The sequence below is a fragment of the Camelus ferus genome, chromosome 10 (assembly GCF_009834535.1).
Source record: "Camelus ferus isolate YT-003-E chromosome 10, BCGSAC_Cfer_1.0, whole genome shotgun sequence".
Classification (NCBI taxonomy): Eukaryota; Metazoa; Chordata; class Mammalia; order Artiodactyla; family Camelidae; genus Camelus; species Camelus ferus.
In genome coordinates this window covers 69,190,377-69,211,307 of record NC_045705.1, presented here as the reverse complement: position 1 = coordinate 69,211,307, position 20,931 = coordinate 69,190,377, and the positions used below count along the sequence as shown (strand labels likewise).

General features: G+C 57.5%; 1 protein-coding gene across 15 annotated transcripts in view; it reads right to left on the bottom strand.

Annotated features, from left to right (window-relative positions):
• Nucleotides 1-5,863: 5,863 nt before the first annotated feature.
• Nucleotides 5,864-20,931, bottom strand: part of CTTN (cortactin) — a 32,622-nt gene continuing 17,554 nt past the window's right edge. For 12 of the 15 annotated variants that reach the window (XM_032490093.1, XM_032490089.1, XM_032490092.1 and 9 more), the window contains 8 exons: nucleotides 20,585-20,695; nucleotides 19,275-19,330; nucleotides 15,402-15,471; nucleotides 12,983-13,131; nucleotides 10,401-10,490; nucleotides 9,003-9,159; nucleotides 8,079-8,150; nucleotides 5,864-6,993 (listed from right to left, as the gene is read on the bottom strand). In XM_032490093.1, coding sequence (XP_032345984.1) covers nucleotides 6,857-6,993; nucleotides 8,079-8,150; nucleotides 9,003-9,159; nucleotides 10,401-10,490; nucleotides 12,983-13,131; nucleotides 15,402-15,471; nucleotides 19,275-19,330; nucleotides 20,585-20,695 — 842 coding nt within the window. In that variant the 3' untranslated portion in view covers nucleotides 5,864-6,856. The remainder of the gene's footprint in view (nucleotides 6,994-8,078; nucleotides 8,151-9,002; nucleotides 9,160-10,400; nucleotides 10,491-12,982; nucleotides 13,132-15,401; nucleotides 15,472-19,274; nucleotides 19,331-20,584; nucleotides 20,696-20,931) is intronic. The other 3 variants (XM_032490087.1, XM_032490084.1, XM_032490083.1) reach the window with 2 other exon arrangements.

Below are 20,931 nucleotides of genomic sequence, written 5' to 3'. Positions count from 1 at the left end.
CCCTGAAGATGTCCTTTACCTTCTTACAAGCTCGACTCTCCACCTGAACGATGCTTCTTAAAATTTATCTTACACTTCTGGTGTTGTGTGGCAAAAGCATTTTCATAATGTCTAGTCCCAAATATTTCCAGAGTGAAAAGTCCTTGTTTGAATCTTACCATGAGCCTGTAGAGGATCACTTGTGTGTGCGTAAGAAAGGAAGCAAACAAACAGAAGAGAAAAAGGAGGGAAGGGAAGAAAGCAGGCCGCTCACCAGAAGTAAAAGGTAAACATATGCAACCAAAATAATACGCGTTTTCACTTATTCGATTGTCAGAGATTTAAAATTTCTTACAACGCTCGTTATTTGGCAAAAGTAAGAAGAAATGTGCTCTCATGTGTAAACTAGGACAACCTTTTGAACTTTACTTTTTTTAAATTGAAGTGTAGTCAGTTTACAATGTTGTATCAATTGCTGGTGTAGAGCACAATGCTTCAGTCATACATAAATATACATATATTCGTTTTCATGTTCTTTTTCACTGTAAGCTACTGCAGGATATCAAATATAGTTCCCTGTGCTATAAAGTAAAAGCTTGTTTATCTATTTTATGTATACCAGTCGGTATCTACAAATCTCGAATTCCGAATTTATCCCTTCCCACCCCCTTCCCCTCTGTAACCATAAGTTTGTTTTCTATGTCTGTAAGTCTGTTTCTGTTTTATAAATAAGTTCATTTGTCTTTTTTTTTTTAGATAAGGCGAAACCTTTTTAGAAGATGAAATTTCATATTCATTGACCCAGAGAATTGGTTGGGAATTGTTTGCAGTTATAGCAGATACTGGAAATAACAATGGTTTAGATAGAATAAAAATTTTGTTGACTGAAAACACACACACACATGCATGGGCACGTACACACACACACACACACACACACACACACACACACACACACACACACTGTAAGAGCTGTGAGTTGACTTTGATCTGGGTTCTTACTGAATTATAGCCTGAAACAGCATCTCAGAAAGCCCTGAGGAACAGCATGGAAGAGAAAGGGGGAGAGGCCAGTATATCTGTGATTGGGGCTAGGAAGCATGTGCAGTCAAGCGCACATATCAATGAAAGATTATTGCTAATCACGAGGAAGATGTATCTAGTTAATGACTTTAGCGCTTTTTTCTTTTTCTATGAAACGTGCAAGAATCTGGGTTCATTAAAATTCTTCCTGAGATACCCAGCTATCTCAGGGGCCTCTTTTTTTCCAAAGCATGAAGTGCCTCACCCTGTTTTGTCCTGAACTCTCAGGGTGCAGTGTCAGTGCAACTACAATGACTAATGACTAATCCTTGTAGAACTGGATGGTGGGCAACATTCTTTGTTTTAGTTTATTTACCTGCATCATTAAAAAAAAAAGTACTGAAGCAGGCAAGATGGCATCATGAACCCAAGCTCTTTCTGTATTTCTGCTCCACCCCACCCTCAGAACGTGCCTTCAAAGAGCCTCACAGTCCAAAAGAGCTGGCAGAGCTCCAGCCCTCAAACCTACATTCCAGGCTATAGAAAGGAGAAACAGGGAAATGAGGACTGGCTGTTGATGGGCATGGGGCTTCTTTCCGGAGTGATGAAAATGTTCTAAAATTGATTGTGGTGATAGTTGGACAACTCTGTGAATATATTAAAGAAAAAAAAAACACTGAATGGTATGCTTTAAATAAGTAACACGTGATTTGTGACCTATATCTCAATAAAGCTATTTTAAGAATCATGTAATGTGATATTAAGCGACAGAAAAGAACAAGATTCTTCCAAAAAAAAATTGTCACCATAAACAAAGTACAAAGACAAACAGAAAACCTGGGGGAAGATTGAGCACCTAGAAAATACAAATCGTACACAACATTGTAAGTCAACTAAAGTTCAATTTAAAAAACTAATAAACCAACATTGGTAATGACTACTAAAACAATACAAACCATCCCTGAACAAATGCAAAGCAGCGGCTCTCACTCACAGGGGACGGGCAGGCTGGAAACACGGCTCAGATACAACATTGCAAACTCACTAAACTTCAGTTACAAGAACAAAGAAAAAGAAAACCCACAGCTCAATACCATTTCCATCGACTGGCAAAGGGTTCTAACCCAGGACTGCACGGCGTGGCTGCGGGAATGGGGGTTCCACGCCTGTGGAAGGCGATGAACTGGTTCTCCCTGCTTGGGCAGTGGTCAGCACCCACCAAAAACAAAAGACCCAAGAATGGAGCCTCGGCCTAGGGTCCCAGAGCCAGGAAGGCTGGGGTCAGGCTGACTTGGATGGGCCATTGGTCCTGATACCAAGTCCTAGCCACAGCACTGCGCTGACAGGGGCCCATCCTATTGCCAGGGCACAAAGGTCAGGGCCTCACCTCCGAAGATCACTGGCCGAGGGGCCGGACTCTGTTGAAGACCCTTCTCACACTCGCGTCACCGCAGCCTGGGTCACCCGTTCAATCGCCGCATCAGCTGTGGATCCCTGACCCAGCACCTTCCGGTACTGGGTACCGGCGGCGCCAGGGAGGGGCGGGAAACAGGGACCCGGCTCTCCAAAGCTCTCCAAACACAGACAGACTTCACCCCACGCCCCCTAAGCAGGGGCAGCTCCCCGTGGCTGCTGGAACCAATCACCCCCAAGCCACCGGCCCAGAGCCACAGAAGCGTATGGCCCTGCAGCTCTGCAGGTTAGGCTCCGACGGCTCTCGGGGCTCCGGCCGCGGTGCGGGCGGGGCTCGGGCCGGCGGAGGCTCCAGGGGAGTCTGCTCCTTCTCCAGCTGGATTCCTGGCCCCTCCCCCGCCGCCCTGGCCAGCAACGACGGGTGGAGTCTTTCTACGCCTAGTCCCCCTCTTCTGCCTCTCTCCTCCACTTTTAAGGGCCCTTGGGATGACACGGGCCCACTCAGATAACCCACAACCAAGGCCGATGAGAGCCCTCACTTGCCCTCTGCCACGTGGGGTGACGTATGTCCAGGGTTCGGGGGTTGGCACGTGGACGTCTTGGGGAGGCCACTACTCTGCCTGCCTGAGGGCGTCAGGCCCACGGGATGTCCACATGCGTCACCTCACACCGCCCCCTCGGGAGGTGGTGTTGCTGAATCAGACGGGAGGTTTAATCAACAGAGAAGATGCTGACGTGAAACCGAGACGGCCGGTGCCCGCGGGAATCTCCACAGCTCACACACGACACCGGAGCGCTTCCAGACGGTTTTGAACATAATTGAATAAACAGTATTTTAACTCTGAGAGAGTTTAGAAGAAAAAGCAGCTCATCACTCAATTTATTTCTATTTGCCTACGCTCCCCTCCACGTGTCATTTTCACAATCATAATCCAGTGTAGAGTTTGACTTCCCAGGGGAGAACGAGTCAGGTCAGAAGAAATATCCAGAGGGCCAGTGAAAACAAAACCCCAGAATTTAAAACATGGGACTGAGAGGAGGGCTGGGGGTAGCTCAGTGGCAGAGTGAGTGCCTAGCATGCATCAGATCCTGGGTTCAATCCCCGGTACCTCTATTAAGAATAAATAAAGAAACTTAATTACCTCGCTGCCCCACCAAAAAAATAAAATTAAATAAAAAAATTTAAAAACCCACATGGAACTGACATTGTAAGATTAGGGCATCCTAATGTTTCAAGAAAACAAATTCCTAAAATGCATTGCTATGTCTTATTACGAAGATACATACACATCCCACCGAATCCTTGAGGTGCACCCGACAAAAGGCTTCAAACTCAAGTAGGGAGAAGGACCCCGGAAGTACCTGTCTGGGAAGGAAGATCATGGAATTTGTGTTCCCTTTTCCAGGGGCGCAGAGCAGCAGAGCAGGGAGCCCCTTCCTGAAAGCCCCGAGCTGCCCGCCCCCCCCCCGCCACACCCTCGGGGCTCCGGCGGGGCAGCTCGCCTGGGAACCGCATCTCCTCTGTACCCTGACCGCCATGATGCAACCGCCACTTCCTGCGTCGGCCCTGGGACCTGCGCCGGGGAGCACCGCGCTCTCCGTGGACGTCGTGCTGCCCCCCCGGCCAGCACACCCTGCCGGGGAGACATCCCAGCCGCACGGCATGCCCACGGTGACTCCAGGGTGCTTGGAGGTGCCTGCCTCAGCGGCTGGGCCGTCCGCACAGAGAGGCCGTCTCTGGTTGCACCTCATGACAAAGAGGGCCCAGGGACAATTATGACCTTGAGACAGAAAGTGGCGATGGGCTGTTTAAAAGAGGAGTGGAGAGGATGATGACGTGACGACTGCAGGTGAGCAGACCTCTGGCCGGCTCTGCCGTCAGCACACACACACAGACGTGCCAGTACATACCCGTGACTGCTGGGCCACCACGGGCACAGGCAGAGCAGCACTGGGCGGACACTGGGCTGGTGGGGCCTCCCCGCCCCCGCCCTCACCCTAGTCACACTCTGTCCCCACCCCTTCGTAGAGAAGCTTTCCTGCCTTTTCTTTAGGACCAGCGTCCCCGCAGGCAGCTGCAACCTCACCTGGTGGTCAGAGCCCTGCCTCCCATAACCACGTGCAGGGTGGGCCTGGCTTCCAGCCCTGGGCCTCCCGTCCTGCCCCACACAGTCACGGGAGGACAGCGGGGGCCCCTCAGGCTGGGATCCCATGAGCAGAGCTGGCAAAGGGACAGCACACGCATCTGCTGCCCTCTGGCTTGTAGGGGCTCAAAGGGGAAACAGCACAGCCAGAGGCTCTGTTGGGACGCCTGGCGGGGAGGGAGCAGGCCCGTGCCCCAGCACTGCTCCCAGCTCCCAGGTGACCCAGCTGAGCTCCAGGGAAGGTACACGGTGGCAGACAGACCTGGAAAGGCAGATGGGGGCCAGCGCCAACTTCCTAATTCTTGAATTTTAAGAGCACGCCACTCTAACCACAGACCAAGCCTGCCTGGCTCACTGGTGACAGTCCTTAAGTTAAAGGTCACCACCACACACGACTAAGGTAGAGTCAAGGCAGCCTGACAGGAAAGGTCCTTGGAGGGGCTGGCGGCTGGCCTGGGACACACCTAGCCTGCGAGGGGTACGGGCCCGGGGAATTGGGAGACCAGCCACAACACAGGATCCCAGGCTGCAGGGGACCCGTGGGACACAAGCCAGAGGGTGTTGAGAAGGACCCAGTGAGAGCAGAGAGAGGGAAGGGGCTGCAGCAGGGACTCGGGGCTCTAGGCCCATCCCCACAGTTGCCTACAGCGGCCGTGGACAACACCCAAGTCCTGCCGTGGGGAGAGCGGGCTGGTTTGGGAGTCCGATCTGCACCACCCGTCCAAGCCTCCGAGGGACCTCCCAGGTCCTCCAGGGACCTCTGAGCTCCCCTGCTGCACATAAGCCCCTGCAAGGAAAGGCCTGTCCACACCTGGGATCTGGGGGGCTGGGTCTGCGGACAGCACACAGCCCTCCCACCACCGGGGCGGACCACCACTCAGCCGGGTGACCTGGAGGTGTTTATCAGAGCTGCCGGTCCCCTCGTGTCCCCTCAGCCTCCCCACACCCGGAGCTGGCCCTCCGAGCCCGCCAGACCCTCTGCTCAGTGCCCTGACCCCTCAGACGCGGCTTCACTGCTGCGCCCCTGAGCAGAGCAACGCCTGCAGCCACACTGCCACCGCCTCGGGGCCTGCTGTGAGAAGCGTACTCGGGAGCATCTTCTGTTTTGCTTGGAGTCTCTGTCCATGTAGTTGAGGATTAGAGAGTTCAAACGTTTCACCTCCTAAAAAGTACCCTCTGAGGAACGCGCCTGGCTGGAAGGGAGCCGGCCAGCCCGGAGCCGGCGAAGGAGACGCTGCCAGCTGAGTGGCCCCACCGAGAACCAAGGGGCCGGCACACAGCGCATCAGCAGCAAGCGGGCCAAAAAAAGTTTACTGTGAACATTTAATTTAAAAAAATCATACCTGTGAGGTGTGCTACAGAAATTTAGATACAGTAATTGCATATAAAACCCGACCTAATTGTGATAAAGCAAATGCACTTCGGGAAAGAAAACGTGTGCCTCGGGGCCACAGACGTCCCCACACGCGTGTCCCCACGTGAGCATCTGGGGTCCGCTGCCCTGACCACGCAGGGCTGAGCGGGCCTCCTGGTCCCTCAGGATGGGTCCCTCCCGGTCCCCGCAGAGCTGCCACAGGGCGTCGTGGGCCAGAGCACCCACGTGCTCGCTTGCGCTTCTCAGCCAAGTCAATCGATCGAACTTCGCCACCACTGAGCATGAGGTTTGGCCCCCTTGACAGCGGGTGTTTCCAGCAGTTTACAACCGGGGAGGGACCTGCCCCCCACAGCAGGGTGGCTGTTCGCCCCCAGGGCGGCCACAGCCCCGCTGCCCGGGGAAGCTGACCACAGGCCTTTGGGCCGGGAGCCGGAGACAAGTGGGGAGGACCCTGCAGGGGCCGGGGAACTCTGCATCGCGGGGCAGGGCCGTGGCTCAGCAGCCCTCCTGGGCGGCCGGGAGCGGCCAGAGAACCAGGACAAGACGCAGAGCAGGAGGCAGGAGGCAGGCCAGGGTCAAATGCTGCAGGACCTCACAGTGCCAGGCGCTTTCCCACCTCACCTCAAAGCTCAGGTTCTTTCTAGCCACTTTCCTCCCTGCAAACGCTGGGACCCCAGAGACGCTGCTGGGACAGCGACTCCTAACACCATGGTGGTGAGGCGCACTCGGGAGAACCGAAGTGGCTCCACGCGACAGTCGATTTGGCAAAAAAAGAAAATACCTTAAATGCAAAAAAATAATTACCGAGTCCCCTAAGGAGCATGATCACAGTATTTCAGCAAATCCTGTGGCGCAAACATTTCCAAAAGCATCAGCAGAAGCATTAAATACGAAAGCGGCACGCCTGCTGCCCGGCCCCGCGCTACGGCCGCAGCTCCACGTAGTTGGCGGGAAAGAGCCCGTAGCGGCCCTTGCACAGCCCGCGCCACCAGCCATCGTCGATCATTTCGATGTTGGTGATGATGTCGTCGGGGTCGAAGGAGATTTCGTCGTCGCCCGCTGTGGGGGGGGGGGCACAGAGAGGGACATGAATGCATGAATGACCCGCCGGACTGCGCTCCCCGCAAGCCTCCCACTGAGGCTCGCAGCAGGCAGGGGGCACCATCTCTGCTAAATGAGGGCAGGTCTGCTCCCACACCCTGGCTACAGCTGCCAGAATAACTGGGAGCAAGAAAGCAGATGTGCCGGGGCTGGGTTGCTGGGCAGGTTAGGGAATCCGGGGCAGGGCTGGCAGGGGCCGGGGCAGGACAAAGGAAGGAGCAAGCGCTCCTCCCAGGGAAGCAGAAGTGGGAAGCCACAGCCCCAAAGGCTGGCTGGGGGCTGGGAGTGTGAGGAGAATGAACAGGACCCTGGGGGGGACCCACGAAACACTCAGAGCTGCAAAGGGAGGAACGGGGCCTTTGCGGTGGAGAACCTGACCGACACCAACGGGCTGGGAGACAGCAGTGACAACCACGGCGTGGACCCGGGGAAGAGAGCGGCTGTGGGCCCAACATGACGCAGGGGTTGGAGCCGGGCCGGGCTGAGGGTCGTCCTGACGTGAAAGGCGCCCAGGACCTGAGGGGCTGGCGGAGGCTGTGGGGCTGCTCCGTGCTAGGGGAACCCAGGGACAGGCCCCACCAGGATTAGAGGCACCCCTGGGCGGCGGGTAAATGGGGACCAGCTCTGCAGACCTTGTGGTCTCTCAACGGCAACTTTTCACTCCAGGAGGAGTGTGCTTGTGATGGGCAGTGTCCTTGGCTTGGGGTCTCTAGGGGCCCAGGGCACCCCTGCAAATGCAGAGCTCAGTGGTTCAGAGACTAAAGGGAACAGGGAGCGTGTGAGTGTGTGCGTGTGTGCACGTGTGTGTGTGTGCGTGAGTGTGCATGCGTGCCCTCACTGGCAGAGATGGAGAGATGGAATCTGGTTGAGGGAGATACGGCAATTCCCTGTACTGTATTTGCAACTTTTTTGTAACTTTGAAATTGTTTCAAGATAAATTACTTTTTAAAATCGTAAACAGAGCTCTGAGTCAGACTCTTAGTTAAGAGACGCGACGTGAGCTGCGGAAGCCCCTCCCCCCCGGGGGCGGGGCGGCTGCTCACCGGCCTGGTAGTCGTAGAGGGCGGTGGCTGTGACTCCGAGGTCGTTCTCATACTCGTCGTAGGCCCCCTCCTCTGAAATGAAGCTGCATGAGCTCTGAGGGGCCGCCCCGTCCCACTTGCGCCCCGGCCACCGCCCCTCCCAAGGCTGGGCGGGGAGCCTGGCGGGCAAAGACGGCACCGCCCCGCCGCCCACCCATCCCGAGAGAATCGGAGGCGGAGCTGGGGGACACAGGACCTCCCACCCCCCTTGCAGGAGCAAATCCTCCGTCCCGACTCCGTCTCCAACTCCGACACCGCCCGGTGAACGCAATTAACTCCATGGACGCTGTGACAAAGTGCAATTTTTAAAATTTCAGATATTTGGCCCCCATTTGAGAGAAAGCCTTGTCACAGGTATATGGCAACTGGAGACAGGGGACCAGATGCCCCACGTTGTGCTCAGGGAGGTAAGGGCTCTGCCCTGGTGTCGATTCTGATGCTAATTCTCACGTCACTCCAAGTGGGGGAGGGGGCGTGTGTTAAACCTGTCCAAATACGTTAAAAGTAACTTCGTTCTAAAAGCAAGAGGCCAATTTGAGCGTTCCTCAACCTGTGCACCTTCCAAAGGGCACGGGAACCTTCATCTTTAGGGACCCCAGGAGGCTCCGGCCCCCTGGAGCTGGCTCCCCACGCCTGGAAGACACTCAAGCTTCTGATCTGATCAGACAACAGCAGAAGCCCCTCCCTCGTGCCCACCCCTGTTCAGCGCCCCGCCCCACACCAGCAGGGATCTTCCTGGAAACCCCACAGGAGGCCAAGCCCCCTGGGGACTGTGGCCCATCCCAGAAGGAATGAACCCTGCAGGCGAGCAGGGGCAGCACGGGTCAGCCAATGGGGAAACAGAAGTGATCCCAGGGGAACAGAAGCAGAGGGAGACCCCCATACCTGCTGCATAGTGGCTGGGGGCCTCTGTGGTCTCGTAGACGGCATCCGGGGCGTAGGCCTCCCGGGAGTCGGAGACGTCTGAGCTGTACACTGGCTCCGGCTCACCAGTGCTCACGGGGCCTCCGTAGCTCGGCTCGGCCTCGAATGGAGCCGCGTCCTGGGGGAGAGGCAAGGAGACAGTCCGTGGGGCCCATGCTGGGTCACAGTGCCGCCAACAGAAACACACGGGCCACTTTCAGTCCCAGCTGAGACCAAGAAAACAGACACGGGGATGAGGGAGTTGTTCTGAGAAGGCCTGGATCCTAGCAGAGGTGATGCAGCACTGAGGGGACTTGGTGCCGCCTCCTCCTGACAGCCCTCACCCTGACACCCCTGAGCCCCATGGCCACTAACCCTGCACGGCCAGTCAGGACGGCTGGCCTTGCCCGCGCCCCCATTACAGCCGCTCCTCCTGGGGCAGGTCTGGCCTGTTTCCTACCCAGGCCCTGACCCCGAGGCCGGCAGCCCTCCCACAGCTCTGCCAAGAGCTCCACTCATCCCACTGGCGGAGCAGCCAAGCCTGTGGGTGGCGGGCACTGTCCTAACCACAGCCTCTGCGGGGAGCGAGGAGAGGGCGGGACCCACAGTCACCCACTATCACGGGCAAGAGGAAATCCCCAGCACTGGGCTTACAGCCACCAAGCCGCTCCCCACTATGGACCGACGGCGGCTGTTGTCGGCGTTTCCGACCAGGGTCCACCTGAAGGCAGCCTCCAGGGTCAGGGAAAGGAAGGCACACGGAGAAGCTCCAGGAAGAGCAAGCAGTCAGGCACCAGCTTTCATCAGACAGCGGCCACAGGCGTGGGGGCCGAGCAGCTGGTAGAGCTACTCCTGAGGCCCAGCGAGGGGACTCCACCTGGGCCTGGCCCCGGGAGCCGCTCCAGGACGGGACCAGGGAGCCACAGGGTCCTGCTGGCAAGTTTCCCCAGGATGTGCGGTGAGCAGATCGGAGGGCGGACATGAGGCTGTGGCGTGGGGGCGTCCTGAGGTCGGCGGTGTGGGGACGGTGTGCAGGGCTGCCCGGCTGTACCCTGTCCTCCCGTGTGCTCACAGCACCCGCTCCCCGACCCCACTGCACGGTTTGGCAGGACTGCCCGCCCCACCAGGGACACGATATCACTCCGGCCTTCTCATAGGACCAGCTTCTCAGTGGCCCCCTTCCAGTGGGATGTTCCGAGGAGGGGAGGCTTGGGGGCCCCCTTCCGCTGGACTACAAATTACAAAGCCACACTGGCACTCAGGAGGGCTGCTCTCCAGATGGACGGGCCCCAAGCAGAGCGGTGTGGGCCCACCCCCACCGTCCACAGAAGGGTGCTCTGGAGAATCAGACTCACGGGCAAAGCGTGTCAAGACACCAACCTCGTAGACGGGGCTTTGTGGAGGCCTCTCCTGAGCTGGCTGGGGCGTGGGGGACGCGGGGGGTGTCGGCTTCTGGGCTCTGGCCTGCTCCTGAAGTGGGGAGACAGCGGTAGGCAGCCCATCAGTGACCGGGCCCCTCACGGCCTTGCAGAAGGTCGCACCCAAGCTGGGGGCACATTCCTGCCCCAGGACAGCACAGACAACGCCAAGCAGAGACGGGGGCCCGAGACAGCCCGGGGCACATCTGCTCTGAAGCAAAGGTCAGTCACGTCTTCCCAAGACACGGGCCCCTGCTGCCACCTCAGGACCACGGGGTTTCTGGAACCCGAGTCAGGGCAGCCGCGCCACCACAGAGAGTCTCCGCACACCTGATCCGGATGCTGAGATCTGGGCTCGGGGCTGACGCTGAACGGACTGAGACACTCGCAGACCTCAAAACGGAGTGAGTATATTTTGCACGTAGGAGGGACGTGAATCTCTGGGGGCCAGAGAATGGACATCCTGACCCCCGGTCCTGTGACTGTGTGACCTCACAGGGCCAGAGACTGCGGACATGACGAAGGCAAGGACCCGAGATGGTAGAGGATCCTGGACTTCCCGGCTGGGCCTGATGGCATCACAGGTCTTCATGAAAGGGAGGGAAGGAGGCAGATGTGACAAATGTGATGACAAAGGCAGAGGCTGCATGGGGCCACAAGCCTGGGGGACAGGATTTTCTCCAGGCCACAGACAAGGAAGCCGAGGCTCATCCAGGGGCCCACTGGGAGCAGCAGGAGCTCGGGCTGCACCTCCCTGTCTGCTCTGCCAGGCTCCCCTCCAACAGGCTGATGGCGGCACTGTCCTGTGGGAAACCACCCTCTCTGGAGACCCAAGCACAGTTCTCAACACCAGTGTGGCTCAGCCTGACCCACACCAGCAGGACAGTCGGTCACGTGTCCACGAGTTAAATGCCCAAGGGAAGCGTGTTTCCTTGAAGGGGCTAGGCTAAGCCTCGGCTTCCAGAGAGACCCGGACCTGCCGCTCACAGCACAGAGGCACCAGGCCGCTGAATTCCATCTGAATCACTTTTACAAGGACCTGCGACAGCCTCTCCCAAATCTGGCTGGGAACAGAGAAGTTCCTTCTCAGGCACACGCTCCCAAGACCGGAGAACCAAGCATCTGCGGGCTCCCCCACCCGCTGGAGGGAACACTAGACACCTGCTGCTCGTCTCCTGCCTCCGAGAGCTCCTCACAACCCAGAGGGCTGCCTGGGCGGCAGGGCTGTGAGGACGGAGTCACTCACAGGGAGCGGGGACGAGGATGAGGTGGCAGGGGCCGGACACAGCAAGGACAACACAGCAGAAGCAACAGCAAGAGAACCTCAGAAGCAGAGAGGCTGGAGAACAGCGACCGAAAGCCTCCTCTCACCTGCACCCGCACCCGCACCCTGCTGCATCTCCCAGGCCGCAGGGGCTGAATTCTCAGTCATACAGCGAGGAAGGTGTTATTGGAAAAGACCAAGTCAGCAGAAAAAATGCTTTGTAGTGTATGAGTATGTGTGTGTCTGTAACAAGGAAAACTTACAAACATCTCACTAAAACCTTAACGTAGAGAGACCTTTAAAGGTTTCTAGCAACCAAGGAATGGCGCGCGGTGGTAAGACACACCCGCCATCACTCCAACTCCACCGCGCGGGACGGAGCCCGTCCCAGGGCTTGCTCGGTTCACGTCTCCAGCGCCCAGCGCTCCCTGTGGAGGGCATGCTGATCTGCTCAACTTCCTCAACCTCCCGTTCTCCCTCAGTGGGGTTTTCAGAGCCTTAACCACCCATCTGGGGGAGGAAATGTCCACAGATTTAAACGAAGCCTTTTTAAGTCTATAAAATCAGTTTACTTCCTAACCACCCCACAGTCATGGGGTTTCCACACCTGTCCCATGGGTGAGAACACAGGCCTTGGGATGGTGAGCTGACTTACCACAGGGAGCCCAGCAGGCAGGGGATAAAGTGGGATCAGGGACACCGGACATCAGTCCACCTGGGACAGTTTTAGGAAGGAGAAAGTCCACACCTTCCTGCTCACTCTCAGCTCCCACCTCTACTTCCTCTGGTGGAAAAGCGGCACAAACACAAAGACCCAGGCCACTGAAGCAAGAGGTGCAGAAGCAAGCAGATCTGCCTCCTCACAGGGATCCTTCTGGATTCTCAGCCCTCCACCCAGGAAGAGAGCAGGTTCTGGAGGGCGAGGGGTGAGAGCAGAGACCGCCGGGGAAACACGTGGACGGGAGCTCGGCAAAGGGCCTGTGGGCTGACGGCCGGGCAGAGGGAGGACCGGCCTGCAGTCGCCCTGGCACTCCTGACCACCAGACACTGGACACAGCTGACTGGCCCCGGGATCAGGGCACATCAACTGTCTAGTACCTGGTGGTCAAAAGACTCGATGGTCCATGTGGCTGAAGTGAAGCTCCCAAGAGCACAGCCTAGGTGCCGGTTCAAGATGTTTTTTTTACTGAGAACTCTCTGGGCCACAGAAGAAGGAACAAGCCAAACCCGCGGCCCCCGCACTCGGGATTCACACGCAGAGGAGCGTGGCCCGCACTCACGTCCAGCTGCCGCCGGGCCTCCTCCTGCTCCCGCCGCTCCTTCACCATCCTCTGCGCCCGCTCGGCCTCCGCCCTCCGCCGGTCCTCCTGCTCCTGCTCCTTCGCGAGGTTTTCGAAGTTGGCTCTGATGTTGCTCGTCTTGCTGCTCACTGCGGGGAGGGGAGGCTCACGTCAGGCCTGGAGCACCGCTGTCCCCCGGCGCCTTGGGCCCGGCGGCCCGACAGGCCCCCACCCGGACGGGCCCCCGCTGCCCTGTCTGCTGAACTCGCAGCAGGACGGTGACCAGCAGAGCCTTGCATCTGGAGTAGTCCTGCATTCCACACGTCCCGGTATTCTTTACCACCGGACACTCACGAGGGGAAAAATCCCCCTGAGGACGCCCCTGATAAAACAGTAAAAAGTACTGATTTTTAGTAAATCTCAACCCTTTTGGTAAGTCGTGTGACAAAATGTGCCTCTGGCGCGCACCACCACTGCCGCCTGGGGGCGCCCAGGGCTGCCTCCGGGTAACCATCTGTACGACCAACTGAGCTGCAGGCTGAACTGACCCCTCCTGGAGCATCACTTTCCCTGAAATAGCAACTGACCAACTATGATCGAGACATCCGGGTTCGGGGAGACCCTCCCTCCCAAAGGACACGCTGAGCCTACCGTGCAAAACGCAAGTGTATGTTGTCGCTGGGAAAACTCAAGCTTTCAAGCAAAAGCAGAATTTTGGAAAACCTGAGTCCACTACCATGAGGACAACACCCCGATTTTACTCAAAGACTCTGCGATAAGACTGATGACAACATTAACGAGTGCAGTTTCGGGGTTTTGTATAATGAAATGTGTCGCTGAGTGGAGGACCAGTGTAACTCGGAGATGAAGACTTTCCCATGACCCTTATGTGGTGTCACAAAGTCACGCTGTGTAAAGCAGACTCACCTTTAAGAAAACCACTGACGGGGGGGGGGGAGGGTACAGCCCAGCGGCAGAGCGCAGTGCCGCCAGTAAAATAAATACATAAACCTCAAAAAAACTTCCTTGTGATGAGCTGTAATTAAAAAGACTGAAAAAATACATATCTACGCACGTGTATAACTGAATCAGGTTGCTGTAAACCTGAAACTCATGTTGTAAATCGACTACACCTCGATAAAAAATAAGAATTAAAAAAAAAAAAAACCACTGACCAGCTGACTGCTGGACTCGGGCACCAAAAAATATCCACAGTGATCGGAAATGGCCATTAAAATATTCTTCCCTTTTCTAACGGCATATCTGGGCAAGTCCAGCTTTTCTTCATCGACCTGACTTGTCACAAGAGGCCGACGGAGCACAGAAGCAGGGAGGAGAGCTGCGCCGCCTGACAGCGGGAGACGCGCGGAAAAGCAAAACAGCACTGCCCGGAACGCAGCAGGTGTTCTACACTGACTGTGCCTGGAGTATAATCTAGAAAGATTCAGAAGCAGTATGTTGTGCAACTGAAACTAATATAATACTGTACATCAACTACCCTTCAATTAAAAAGAGCTACTCTTCTGCATTTTTTGGTTTGGAAAACGTAGTTATTTTTTCATAGTATTACTATGTTAACATGTACCAATTTTATTACTTTCAAATGTTAAACAAATTGATAAAAATGTTAAATTTTTCTGTTTTAATTCTAACACAGTAAAGATCAAAAGATATAATCCACATACACCAAAGTCCTTCGGGGCCTCAGTAACGTCTACAAGTGTCCTGAGACCATAGTCTGTGCACTGCTGACCCACCGAGCATCTACAGGAAACAAACGGTCACCTCTGCTTCCTGCATCTGACTGACCCCTTCAATCACGTGTAGTATCTTCCCCAACAGAACGACACTGCCTCTGGGTGTGGCCCACATTTGAACAGTATGACAGGAAACACACAGCAGGCGCCGGGAGGGCAGACTTCATGCAGCTCGTCCCGGTGGGAGAGTGAGCAGAGGAGGGGTCTGCTTTAGCTCAGGCACAGACGGCTCAGACCTATCACAGCCACGGTGACTGAGCATCTCAAACGTCCGGCCAGGCGAGCAGTGCGGCATCTGAGCTGCAGGTACCGCAGAAGCCTCCCCGAACCTGGGAGTGAGGAGGCCCTCTGGGACTTGCAGTGAACCCACCTATGCTTTGGGAAGCCCCCCTCAGAGCAGACCCCCACTACCAGGGAGCTGCAACACGCTGTGTCTGAAAGGGGCCCTGAACTTCTGCAGGGACAAACAGGACTTTCCATCAAAAGGGAACCAACAGCTGTCCCGACACACGCAGGACAGCCCCGCTCTCCACGAGCTCCACCTGCTCCTGCCCCCACTCTGCCAACTGTCCGCCCCCAGCGCTGCCCAGGGCCCACGTGACACAGCAGGGCATCCTCCCAGGAAAGCCCACAGTGCTGTTCGGGGGGCTGCTGGGACTCACCTGCTTCGACAGGGACAGTCTTCTGATAACTGGAGGCCACCGTGGCGACGTCCTCAAAGGTGGAAGCGTTCTACCAGGACAGGAAAGGCAAGATCAGGACAGCACCCTTGTTTCCTTCTCGGCCTGTGATGGCTTCTACCTACACAAACGCTGGAGCCTGCCTACATCTTCCGAAAGAACCAACCAGAGAGCCCGAGGGTTCCACATCTACCCATTCTGCAACTTAACAGAGGCCCGAAGCGTGATGGTACACATCTGCGGGTGACGGTTCGGGTCGGTGCCAGAGGAGAAATACACACACAGGGGCGAGCCCGTAGGGCACGGGGGTCTGAGGTGAAACCACTCTGCGGGAAGCAACGCCGGAGGGCACAAGTCATCGCATTCCTGGCCAAAGCCACAGGGCGCCCGACCCCGGGTGAGCCCCGAGGCCCACCTCTGCTCCGGGGGTTACGACGCAGGCTCGAGGCAGGCTCACAGGCTGTAACAGATGGACAACTCGGGTCGGGGTGTGCGTGGTGGGGCTCTGCGTGAGTGGAGGGAGGCAGTGTACAGAAAATCTCTGTACCGTCCCCTCAAATTTGAGAAAACTGCTCAAAAAAAGCAAAAGAAAAGAAAGAGAAAAGAAAAAGCAAAGATAAACCAACCACGGGTTCTTCCCAAGCTATCACCACCGAGAGAGGCCCCCAGGAGCCTCTGCTCTGTCAGGAGGGGGCGCTCGGGGACACACGAAAGCCTCCCTGATCCTCCACTTTTCCCAATAAGCACAATTGTAGTTTTGTTCTGTAGGGGACCCACTCTGCCACATTCAAGGGGCAGCGACAACTGTCCATGCAAAGGCTGGCGAGGACGCACACAGGCTCCCAGAACCACAGGCCAGCCTGGTCACCGAGGGCAAACACTTTCCAGAGAAGCACAGGGGCTCAGGGTAGTTGCTCCTTTTCTGATGCCCACGACTCGGAGAAAGAAAGCGGGAGAGCTAGGACTGAAGCTCGCCTGGTTGCTGTCTGGAGCTGTGGGCAGCAGCCCCAAGGAGTGCACACCTTCCCCAAGTTCAGGTACAGGCAGCTCCGCGACAGTGCCAGTGCCGCAGGGAGGTCTGGTCTGCACAGCTGACCCTCTCCCCAAAGCGCCCCCTCTTCCACCGCCACCCGCCTGCCCTTCCAGGCCCAGCCGCATCCAGCGGGGTGCCCGCAGCGCCAGGGCTCAGGGCCGTCCTGCCTCCCCTCCAGGCCTCCACCCTGACCACGCCCTCTCCCCCTTCCCAGGCACGCCCCCACCCCCGCCCAGCTCCCACACTGCCCAGTGTCTGCCAGCGTCTGCCATCTCCTTCCGGAACCACCTCTAAGCCCTGCTTCCACCAGCTGTCCACAGGGCCACCTCGCATTCCTTCCTGCTGCTTCCAGAGGGAGTCCTGTGCTCCCAAGGCACCACAGCACCCCACCCCAGCCCCCGACTGCCCACTACCTGCCGTGTCTGGCCAGCTCTCCATTGAGATGCTCACAGCCATCTCTGCCATCACCCTGGGGGCTCCCGACAAACCCCACAACCCCAAAGCCTCTCATTCCCAGCTGCGCGGTCCCCACCACACTGCGCACTGCCTCGTCCGTAACACGCCCCATCATGCCCCATCACCAAGACCTGCTTGCCAACTAGAACCTTCCTCTCCCCACTGGCCACCCTCCTCCACAGGGACCCCGCTCCCCGCGGTCCAGCCCGGCAAACCCAAGGTCTCAACCTCTCCTAGGACCTCCCTGCCGGGAACCCCTCACCTGGTTCCACTATCCACAGGGACGACTGCAGACCTGAGTCCCAGCAGCACCCCTCCCCCCGAGGGACGACCTCATGCCAGTACTGGGGTCCAAATCCCCCCGCACACAGTTCACTGAGACCCGGGAAGTCACCTCACATTTCTAACCTCCGGCTTCCCAAGTGCACCACACAGACGGCTAACATCACCACTGACAGGAAGCACACTCACCCCCAGACAGAAACCTGCATGCGCTCCCGCACGAAGCTACCGCTCCGGCTCAGCCACAGCGGGGACCCTGCCCTCCGAACACAGCCCAGGGTCTCCCCACCTCCCTCTCTATGGTCTGGGTTCTCTTCTGCCTTAAACAGAACCACCCTCTCAGCTGACCACTGACCAGCTCATCCCAACCAGTGGCGGGGGGGGGGGTGAGGGGGAGCAGGCCCAAACCTGCCAACTTTGGGGTTCCCCTCCCCACACAGCCAGCTGGCCTCCGCCAACTCCCCCAACCTCAAAAAAATGCCCCCACCAGGGCATCAAAGATGGCCACACCACTCACCCCAACAGGACCCCCACCAGCAGCACCCCTGAGCACAGGTGACCCTCCCTCTTCCTCCTCGAAACTCTCCACCCTCAGACCAGCAGGACCAGATGTGTGGTCCTTGCTCATCCCCCAACACAGGACGGGCTCCCCTGGTTCCACCTGCACCTGTGGGCAGGGCCCAACCCCCGCCCCCACAGCACAGCCCAGACTCACCCACAGCCTACTCACCTTACCCACACGGCCTAGCTCAGCGGACAGCCCTAGCATCCACCTGGGATGGTCCTGCCTCTTCCCTCCTCCTCACCCCTCAGACCGGGGGGCTCCACCGCCCACACTCACTGAGGTCAGTGTTTCTCTTCCTCTGCCACTAGCCCAGTCCACCCGGGCCTGCACCGCACCCCGATCGCTCCACTGAAGCTGCAGCTCACTGATGAAATGCAAAACCTTACAGGGTCTGTGGGGCTCCCTGAGATGGGGGCCCTGACGAGCTTCTCTCAAATCTCCAGTGTCTGCAATAAGGCCCATCCCTACACGTGCAGTCGGCAGCGACCCTGTCCCCACACCTGCACACACAGTGCCTACTCTCCAGTCTCCCCGCCCCTCTTTTCTGGCCAACTGAGCTCAGACCTGACCCCCTCAGGACACTTCCCGGCCCCTCGGCCAGAGCCCTGTGCCCAGTCACCCGCTCCCAGGCCCACACGGCCACGCGCTGGAGCCCCATCTGGGCAGCCTGAGGGAAATATGTCCACGAAGACCAGGCCTGAGGCCCAGGACCACATGCCAGGCACACGGCCGGACAGGGCAGCCTCCATCCTGTTGAGCTGAACTGAGCAGAGACAAAAGCCACAGCCAGGCCCAGCGTGGACTGCCCCACGTCGCCTGTGAGTCTCACACACCCCGGCCCAGTGTGGACCACCCCACACCGCCTGTGAGTCCAGTCCTCTGAGACGGCTAGACTTCAGACTAGAAAGACAATCACCAGGCCTGAGGCCGACTGGCTGGCTGAGACTTGGAAACGAATCAAGAGTGACAGGCTGGGGGAGGGCGTCCCCGTGGGAGAACGACTGTGAGGTGGCTCGGGGGTCTGGCTCTGGCTCTGGGTGGGTGCTGTCCGGACCTCTTGCAGGGACACACACGTCCTACACCTGCGTTCTCCAGGATGGTGGCCACCACCACCTGGCCGGCGTGACCAACGAACTCAGTTTCCACTCCAGTTTCCTGCTAAGAAATTTAATGCAAACAGCCACAAGTCCCGGTGGCATTCGTGTTGGCCCTGGACTCTAAACATGCGGGTGGTGGTGGTGGCCCAGCTCTGGGCTTGCCTAGCCAGGGACACCTCCACTATAAAACGTACCCGCCTCGCAGCCTGGCCTCGAGGGGTCCAGGACACCGAGGCCTCAGCAGATGGAGCCCAGCACACGTGTTAGCTACTGGCACCCCCACGGTGACAACACACCGCAGACTGAGACGGCGGCGCTTCAGAAAACAGAGACCATCCGCAGAACAGCTATCCCCCCGAGAGCAGCACAGACGCCCGGCCTTAGCCGCAGAAGACACGGGGCCCTGGCTGTGGTACACTCACCTTATCCATCCGATCCCTCTGCACCCCGTATTTCCCGCCGAATCCTTTGGAGTAGTCTGAAATGCAACATGACGTGGCACTTACTCTCAGGCCGAGGTCGAGGCCCGGCGTGGCGCTGACGGCAGAGGCGTGCACACAGACCCAGAGACGGCCCGAGAAAACGTGCCCGAGTGACGGATGACAACATCAAACCACGAGCCCTTGCTTGCGAGGCGGGCTTGGTTTCGGCCCCCGGTGCTCGGCAGGCAAGCAGGTGAGAGGCGGGAGAGAGGCGTGGGCGAGCCGTGCGCATTCTCCGGGGGAGCAGAGGGTGCGGGCGGGTGCGGGGGGGTGCGGGGCAGAACGCCCCTCCTAGCACAGTCTTCCCCAGCGACAGCCCACTCGGCTCCTCCTCCGCTCCTGCTTACTGGGCCCTAGAAAGAGGCCCAACTGCAGGCTTTCTCTTGCTTTTTAAAAGAAAAAGGCTGCTAGGAAATTCTACCAGTGAGATACTTCTGTCAACACAGATCTATGACAGTCACACTGCCAGGCAGCGTCAGTGACACACAGAGCCAAGGCCACGTCCCTGCCGTCCGTGGATCGGTCTGAGGGGACGCTTCCCCAGCCCCTGACGGGGACGGGAAGCCTAGACTCGGGCCTGTAACATCAGGAAAAGTGATGGCACGGCTCCTTCCCCAGTTCCGTGTCCTCGGCTCTGACGGTCATTAAATAGCCGCTCTGAGAAAAAGCGTGTCTGCCCCTCGGGCTCCCAGTACCCACACCTAGAAACGTCCCGTCCAGTTTCAGCTTTGTGTAGGTACTGTTCGGTTCTGCGTGAAGGAGTTACATGTAGATGGTGCTCTCAAAACAAAAGGAAAACCAAAACTAAACCCCAAAAATACCTCCCACCCTGGACCAAAAAAAAAACACCACCACAGAGGAGACACAGAACACGCCTGCCCCAGGCCCCTCGCGGCCACCAAATCTCTGGCCGCAGGCCCGTGATCTGGCCGAACCAGACATGCTCTCCTGGTCTCGGAGTCAGGAAGGCGGCTCTCGATGAGAGCGGAGAACTAGTCCGGTCACGGGGCCAGGGTGACATGACCTGCAAACTATGGCCACCTTTTACCAAACACACATCCCAAAGTTATGGGAGAGAAGAAACTGAACGGGAAGAAAGGGTGCAGGTTAATACTGCTCCCAGCTAACCCTGGGGTGGAAACACCCGAGTGCCCTGCAGGTGGCAGCGGGTGACTCGGAGGCCGAGCCCAGAAGTCTGTGCTAGAAGTGCGGCACTGGAAGGGGAGGGCGGGGGGTGGGGAGCACTGTGCCTTGCTGGGACTCGTGCTTGGCCAGTCTCTCCTTGTAATCAAACCCCACAGCACAGGCGTCCTGCCTCTCGGACTGAACACCAAATCTGCCTCCGAAACCAGCCTTATAATCTGAAAATCCACAAGTGACAGGGAAATAGAAGTTTGGTTAGAAGCGTGCAAGCACGGGCAGGAATCAAACCCATCACTTAAGAGAAGACAAGAGCTCCTGCCAAGCTCGGGGGCTGAAGGCCCAGCTCCAGTCTCCCCAACGGGCAAAAGGGGCTCAAAGGTCAAATAACAAACCTAAAATCTGAACACATCAGCCAAGACCTGAAAGCAGGTTAGGAATTGTATTTGAGCTGATT